The sequence below is a fragment of the Phascolarctos cinereus genome, unplaced genomic scaffold, assembly GCF_003287225.1.
Source record: "Phascolarctos cinereus isolate Bilbo 61053 unplaced genomic scaffold, phaCin_HiC Scaffold_3;HRSCAF=262, whole genome shotgun sequence".
In the NCBI taxonomy this organism is placed as follows: domain Eukaryota; kingdom Metazoa; phylum Chordata; class Mammalia; order Diprotodontia; family Phascolarctidae; genus Phascolarctos; species Phascolarctos cinereus.
Genome location: NW_027555736.1, coordinates 190,677,378 through 190,685,740, shown reverse-complemented (window position 1 = coordinate 190,685,740; position 8,363 = coordinate 190,677,378). Strand labels below are relative to the sequence as shown.

The following is an 8,363-nucleotide window of genomic DNA, read 5'->3' as shown; positions in this document are numbered from 1 at the left end:
TTAGCCTCTTGAATCTGTTCTCCTTCAAGACTCAGCTCAAGCTCTATGGGACCTTTCCTGGTCCTTTCAATGACTAATGTCTTCCTTCCCAAGGATAACATGTAGCTGTTGTGTGTGTATACATATATACACATATGTGTGTGTGTGTGTGTGTGTGTATCCAAAAAGATGTCACAAAGAGTGAAAATGGCTTAACAACAAGAATACGTATATAGGAGACAGGAGAGTGTCAATAAAAGACTCTAAGGACATGCACAGGCCCAGCATACCAATGTGATTTAATGTGCTTCAATAAAACATCCTCAGGGACAGATTTTGAAAGTGATGAGACAGGAATGCTCACCATTTCAACAGTTTTGTGATTAGACATGATTAGTACATGTAAACAATGTACATCTCAGTTTGGCAATCTGGCCACTTATCTAAGAATCAGCCTCACCTAAAATCCATAAAAATTCTAAAAATCTATGGTTAACTTGGTGATCTGTGACTTGCTTTGTTGAAATAAATTATGTAAGACTGGTGTTGAATATTCATAATGGAGAAAAATAGCAGTGTGGTGTTTCATTCCACCATTATGATAATGGTCTTCTGCTAACAATATCAACACTGGTACACATGCCTCATGAAGTAAGTATTGGACTCTTTCATTTAGGTAGGCAAGCCAATAAGGTGGCTTTTTCAAAGATAAATAATGGAGGAAGCCATTGTACGGTTTCAAGTTATTTATAGGATTAAGCTTTAAGCCCTTCATTCTGCTTTGGGTTGAAGGCAGTAGTTTGGGGTTAAAAACCCTCCACTGGAGGAGACTGGTCAGGAATTCAGGTCTTCAATGATCTCTAATCTCTACCCAAATGTAGCCACTTCCGCAAAAAGCCTGGGCCCCCCCAGTAGCCCCTGTTTAAAAAAAGAGAGAGAGAGAGAAAGGATGTGTGATTAATAACAAAACCATCAAGATGCTGAAAAAAGAAATTCCAGATCAATGGGAGACACTTAACATAGTCCCATGGCTAGAATGCTACTCAAGGTATAGAGTCCAATATTTGGATTTAAATTCATTCCCTGCTACAGACTTACTGTGCTATCTCTCAGTGCCTCATTTTCTCCACCTCTCAAGCAGTCAACCTGACCTGCCTAATATGGTAATATTGAGTAGTACCTGAAAGGTATATAGTGCTATATGAATATAAGCCCTCATTATTAATATCGTGATTTAGCCAAAAGATCCTCTCTGTGGGGAAAGATAGTGTGAGGGAGACGAGGCAGCCAACTTGGGATACCCCTCCTAATCTACAAGATAGAGGGCAATTCTTGGAGTCAGGAAGGCCTGCCTTGAAGGACCTTTGACAATTACTAGCTGTGTGACCCTGGGAAAGTCCCTTACCTTCTCTAAGACTAAGTTTCTTCATTTGTAAAATGGGGATAATAATACCCAAAGCACTTCCTCCACAGGGCTATTAGGAGATAGCATACATAAAGCGTTATGTAAAATTCACCCATTTTTATAAGAAAGAGCACCATTTCCCTGGAAGTATTTCTCTTGAGCTCAATGAGGTTACAATAACACATTAGAAGAGGTTCTTAAGAACTAGCTTTGTATGTGATTGAAATAATACTTACTTTAGCATTCCATTCCAATAGAGAAAAGGCATCATATCAGCTTTCAAAAGGTACATGGAGAGTCGTTCTTTACCCTGGTCAAAGGGGAAGGTTTCTAGAGGCTGAGCACTGTAGTCAAACTCAGCGAGTATCACTTTGTTGTAGTTGGTAACAAGTGGACAAGATGTATACCCATTATACTGAAACAGAGAATCAGAAATAGAGTAACACATATATTTCTCTCATGCAGAGTGGACTTCTAAAGTCTTTAAAGAGGTTTGGTGGGGTTTTTTAAGATAATTAAGGTGATCATGGTGTAAAATGGGGGTAGCAACTCCAGGTAAGCTAAGAAAGAAGGATTTTCATGTACTCTGGGCTAAGTAACTCTTACAACAACACGGTACCTTGCTGACTGGTTTTTTATTCTTCATTACCAGGGAAATTGTGCAGTCAAGTACTCCAGACTGAGCAGCTATAGGAAAGAAATGAACAGTCAGGACAGTACTATTCATTTTATTTCATCAGTTTGTAAATTAATTTCATTGTAAACAAGTTAGGCTGGGAGCAAAAGATGTGCCCCTGAAAAGGTCACATACATCCTCATGTTCACAAACCCCCTCATCTTTCTTATTCTTTCCATTTCTGGTTTCCCAAAAATCTCTAGCGACTGGTGGAGGCAGGTTCATAATCATCCATTTCAACACACACACATACACACACAGAAAATGTTTTGGAGTCAGTTGTATCAGCTCAGGCAAGCTGGGTGTTAAATTTTCAGCATGAGCATTTATTTATCCATTAGGAATTGATAAATGCTACAAATCAGGGCCTGATTTATTGTTTTGTTGATTTTCTAGACTTAAGAAAGTGATGGAGAAAAATGTTAATAATGTATACTAAACTCTAAAGTATGTCATGCATATTTCCTCCCAGACAGCTGGGTGTTAAACATTTACAGAACACCCCTGCACATGCCCCACCTCTCTTCTCCCGTAGGAAACAGATCTACCTGCTCTTTCTAGAAGGAGGAATTAACAAGGTTGTCAATTTCAAACAACAGGAAACAAAAGGAGAGATTCAGGCTGTATCTCTCCATCCCCAATTCCTCATTCTTTTAATGGATATCAGTAGCAGTTTTTTGGGAGAGAATGCCAACATATATTTAACTTGGACATTTGCAATTTACTTCTTTGAAATAAACCCTCTTAGGTATCATTATGGAGTGTCTAGGTGGCAAAGTGGATAGAGTGCGAGGCCTGGAGTCAGGAAGACTCCTCTTCCTGAGTTCAAATCCAGCCTCAGACTCCTATTAGCTGTGTGACCCTGGGCAAGTCATTTAACCATGTTTGTGTCAGTTTCCTCATTTGGAAAAAGAGCTGGAGAAGAAAATGGCAAACTACTCCATTATCTTTGCCAAGAAAACCCCAAATGGGATCACAAAACGTTGGACACGACTGAAAGGATTAAACAATAACAAGGTGTCATATTTTTGTTCTAGGAGAGAGTAAGGCTGTGCAAAGTCTTACTTTGCTCGATTTTGTTTAAATCCAATTCACACACAAGTCAAGACAACACCCTCATGATATCATTGGTCCTCTTTTGAAAACAAAAGAATAGCAACTTTAGGACAAAATACAAATGAAGGAAGGGAACACTTATTACATGCTATGTGTCAGGCAGTGTTCTAAGGGCCGAGGGAACAAATACAAAAGTGAGACGGTCCCTGACCACAAGAAGCTTACCTTCTAGCAGGAGGAGGTAATGCCTATAAGGAAGTAGTCCCCAGAGAGGGAAATTTAGTTTTAGAAATCACAAGGATGGTGAGCAGAGCCATAGAGAAGTCATCTGGTTCACTCAGCAGCAAAGATTTTCTCGCATGTTAAGGTCATCAGGTTTATCAGATTAGAATAAAAGGGTGTAAGGGGGAACCCTCCATTATTTCTGCTGAAGTTTTCAATGAAAGTAACATAATACGATCTCATAGGCATGCATATGGAGAGGCAGTATGGTGCTGGACTTGAGGTCAAAAGAAAACTAAATTTTAATCCTCCCTTGAGTACTTACTAGTTTGTTTTTACTATAAATCCTTTAACCTCTGCAAGCCTCAGGTTATTTTTTTTTAATGTATTAAATGGTGATAAAATTACCAGAAGTGCTTACACTCAAGCACTTCGCATATTATTCCTGACCACATCACCAGCATTGGCGGCATGGTGGCTGTCTTCCAGCACCACAAAAGACAACTGAAAAGAGGCAGTGTGGTATAGGGGAGACGGAAAATCAATTTGGAGTCAAGAGGACCAGGGCTGAATCCCAGCTCTGCAATTCACCACTTCCGTGACCTAAGAGAACCCTTTTAACTGCTCCAAGACTCAGTTTCCTCATCTGTAGCACAGTGCCTAGCACATAGTAGGCACTTAATAAATATTTACTGACTGATGCTAGATTCTTTGGTCACTTAGTGCACAAGCATTTATTAAGCACTTACTATTGTTTCAGGAAATTCCATATAATAAATTAATAAGTAGTCTGTTTGTGATTTTGGAAGAAACAGTCCTACGTAAGATCCCAGATTTAGAGCCAGAAAGGACCCCACAGGTCTTCTAGCTCAGCCCCCTCATTTTACAAATGAGAAAACTGAGGCCCAGAGATGTTAAGTGACATGACCAAGGCAAGTCAGAAGCAGAGATGGACCCACGTCCTCTGACTCAGACTCATTGTTTTCTCTTTAGAACAGGGGAAGAGGAGGGGAGAGAGAGAGAGAGACAGAGACAGAGAGAGAAGGAGATTCCATTAATAGACTTAAGTTGCCTGACTTGGGCTACACTATGTGAAGAAAACATGAGGAAGGCTCTAAGCCTCAGGTATGTTGGATGGACCCCGGTAGGTGAGTATATGAAAGAAGACACAGACAAGAGTTGACCAAGAAAGGCAGGCATGAATGGGCTACAACCCACATCAACAAACTGATGAGCTAATAATAACAATTTTTGTTGTTCAGTCGTTTCAGCGGTGTCCAACACTTCATGATCCCATTTGGAGTTTTCTTGGCAAAGATACTAGAGTGGTTTGCCATTTCACTCTCCAATTCATTTTACAGATAAGGAAATTGAGGCAAACAGAGGTTAAGTGACTTGCCCAGGGTCATGCAGCTAGGAAGTGTCTGAGGCTGGATTTGAACTCAGGTCTTTCTGATTCCAGGTCTAGCTCTCTGTCCACCATGCTACCAGCTGCCCACAGATCCACTGCAGTATGAAGAGACACAGCAAGTGTTTTTCATTAGTTTTCATAGCAACTTCTCAGCCTAACTTTGAATTAGAAAAACAATGGCAGCTTTTCAATCCTACCTACTGCAGCAGCTGTCTTTGATGTGGGAAGGTTGGTACAGTCTCCAATGCCAAAAACATTTGGGTATTTCTTGTGCTGCAGAGTTTCTTTGTCCAAATCTACCCAGCCAGCTGCATCTGCAACAGGACTGTCCCTGACTACTTCTGGTGGCCCCATGGGTGGAGTGACATGAAGCATCTCATACTAGGGAAAAAGAAGGAGAAGGTAAAATAAACTTGTGGTTCCTTATTCTTTCTCCAGTCTTCTTGCCGGGGCCCCATCACCCTGACAAGTCCATTAGATTCATACCCATATCAGGCATATAACAAGTCTTCACACTCTAGAAACTTACCTGCTCTCCTGGCCTGACACGGGCTCCCTGCCCTCAAGTCTCCCCCTACTCCAGCCCATCCTGTATACTATTGTTGTTTTCACCTGGACCCAGTGCTGCAAAGCTCTAACCTGCCAATGCCAGGGAAAACAAGTTTCTGAATTGCTAGTGTAGGGCCAGAGAATTGAAGAACAGGTAACAGAACCAGGACAGGGCACAGAGCATATGGGGGGCTGTGCTGCACTCCATCAAGCCTGAGAGAAAGATCATAGCACCCAGCTGGGGCCAGTTCTGACCACCCAATGTATGAAAAATGTTATACAACAGAGGGTATAAATCAATGGTGGAGGAGGGACCTTGCCACGGGGAAGTAGTCTCTCTGACGTCTGCAACAATTAACATCATTCTGGGAGCAACGCATAATGGGAAAAGCATCTGGAGTAAGCCCTAGAAGATGCAGAAAGAATTTAGAGGGGACAGCCTAGAATGGATACCTCGGAAACTTTGATTTCATGAAGAATACAGAGAAAAGAGAGAGACTAGATAATTATAGAAATCATGAATCAGACAATGAGGATCTAGAGTAAACAGAAAAGATGGATAACGAAGAGAATTAGAAAAATCCTTTTTGGAAAGGGTCACAAAAAGGCCTAGGCCCAATGTCACTCCAGAGACTTCCTTGATATCATGCATGCCCCTAGTCTTTTAAAGGGCTGCTTAACAGATTTTCTCTGGGTAAGAGACTGACATAAATCCTACAGGACTCTGTCCTGGCTGCCTTCTCTTCCCTGTCTACACTATTTCCCTTACTGATATCAGCTCTCATGGATTCAGTGATCATCTCTATGCCAACGATTCTCAGATCTGCTTATCCAGCCCTAACCTCTCTTCTGACACCTAGTCTTGTATCTCCAACTGCCTATTAGACATCTCCAACCAGATGCCCAGAAGACATCTTAAATTCAACATGTACAAAACTGAACTCATTATCTTTTGCCCTAAACTCTTCCTTCTTCCTAACTTCTCTATAACTGTCTAGGGTATCACCATTATCCCAGTCACTCCATTCCTCACTCTCTCTCACCCTCCATATCCAATCTATTGCCAGGGCAATCAATTTTACCTTCAAAACAACCCTCATACATGCCCACTTCTCTCCTCTGACACTGTCACCGCTCTGGTACAGGCCTTCATGCCTGGACTATTGCAAAAGCCTATTTATTGATCTTCCCACCATAAGTCTCTCCCCATTCCAGTACAACCTCCAGTCACCTGTCAAATAGATCTTCCTAAAGCATAGGTCTGACCATGTCACCTCCCTACATAAATCTCCAGTGACTTCCTATCAACTCCAGGACCAAATATAAAATCTGTTTGGCATTCAAAGATATTCATAATCTGCTCTGCCCTTCTGCCATTAGATAAATTATCTCACTGGATCCTCACATACCCCTAAGAGGTAGATGCTATTGTCACCCCTATTTTACAGATGAGGAAACTGAGGCTCACGGAGGTTTAGCAACTTATTCAGAGTCACACAGCTACTAGGTGTCTAAGGCAGGATATGAACTCAGGTCTTTTTTAACTCCAGGTACAGCTATAGAGGAGACTACCTGAGCCTCTCAAGAGGGAAACGGGGTACTCACTGACATCACTTTGGTCGATCCAGGATTGTCCAAGTCCTCAAACACTGCCTCATATTTTTCTGGCCGAACTTCAATAAGGTTTTGCCGATAGTTCACATGGAGGTTCCTGGCCTTGATAATTTCTTCCAGGGCATCTGCATACTTCTTAACCCCAAAAATGGCTCCCAGGGAAGTGTTGAAAATTATATTGGCATTAGCTCGCTTTCTTGTCTGAGAAAAAAAAATAGCAGAGGAGGGAGCCTGTGGGACTAGTAACTACCAAGAATGAACTGGCTTCTTCTTCTTCTCTTTGAAGAGGAGTCTAGTTTTCTCAGAAGATTTCAGTCCCTGCCACTGTTACCTTTGTACTTTGACAAGTGTGATAACCTTCTACTCTCATCTTACTCTCTGCTGACAACATGGTGGCCAAGTGAGAACATGGGATGGGGTCAAAGGTGAGGAAACTAGAATTGAAGGTTTGAACTGGAAATGCCCAGTGCTAGGGGATGATAAACCATTAGCACAGGCTAGAAATAAAAACAGTATAAAGTATTAACACAAAGGAATACAAATTTGGACTTACCTTTGTCATACATCCCAAAGGAGATGGCATTCTCTCCCCAGTCCCAAAGTGAGTAGAGGAACTACAGGCTGTTTGTAATTCCAAAATTAACCCAAGCCTAGTCAAAGGCCTCACAGTACATATACTACCACATTCTTTCTAAAATCTTAAGCCATACTTTATGCCAAGAACAAAAAGGATGAGAACAGATAATAATCAATAATAATATTAACTATCATTTATACATGCCTTAAGGTTTACAAAGCACTTTACGTATGCTAATCCATTCAGTCCTCACAACAACCCTGGGAGGTAGGTACTAACATCCCAGTTTTACAGATAAGGAAACTAAATGACTTGTCCAGGATCACACAGCTAGCTAATGTCTGATGCAGGATTAGAACTCAGGTCTTCCTGACTCCAAGTTCATATTCTGTCTATTGTGCTAAGTAGCTACTAACTAAGTAGCTGGCTAACTAAGCCAGTACCATGCTTACAATTGCAGATATGCTTTTGTCCATAGACCAGCCTTCTATTTGGTAAAGTCTATGATTATCTGTGCCTTTAAGAAGAATTGATAATTACCTGAAATTCAGTTCTTTGCAATGTATTTCTTTGTATTAACCATTGCCCCTCTCTCAGATCTCTTTTAAAATATAAATTCCACAGTAAAATTGATGTACTTTTAAAAATAGTGATCCATGATATATTCACAATTCCATACATAATTATCTTTTACTATCCTTTGTATATGAAAATATTAAAGTTCATAATTTTTAATTCATAATTTTTAAATAAAATACAAATGCCTCCTGGAGGGACAACATATTAAGTCCATGTCTTGATGGTAAGTTATGTGAATGTATATTTTTCACTGTAGAATAGCTCTTCTCCATTATGGCGAGCTCAAAGTCCCTCC

At 40.8% G+C, this 8,363-nt stretch overlaps 1 protein-coding gene across 9 annotated transcripts in view; it reads right to left on the bottom strand.

Annotated features, from left to right (window-relative positions):
- Window positions 1–259: 259 nt before the first annotated feature.
- SQOR (sulfide quinone oxidoreductase) overlaps window positions 260–8,363 on the bottom strand; it is a 71,648-nt gene continuing 63,544 nt past the window's right edge. For all 9 annotated transcript variants that reach the window (XM_078151392.1, XM_021009286.2, XM_021009285.2 and 6 more), the window contains 5 exons: window positions 6,904–7,113; window positions 4,947–5,130; window positions 2,004–2,071; window positions 1,621–1,799; window positions 260–897 (listed from right to left, as the gene is read on the bottom strand). In XM_078151392.1, coding sequence (XP_078007518.1) covers window positions 840–897; window positions 1,621–1,799; window positions 2,004–2,071; window positions 4,947–5,130; window positions 6,904–7,113 — 699 coding nt within the window. In that variant the 3' untranslated portion in view covers window positions 260–839. The remainder of the gene's footprint in view (window positions 898–1,620; window positions 1,800–2,003; window positions 2,072–4,946; window positions 5,131–6,903; window positions 7,114–8,363) is intronic.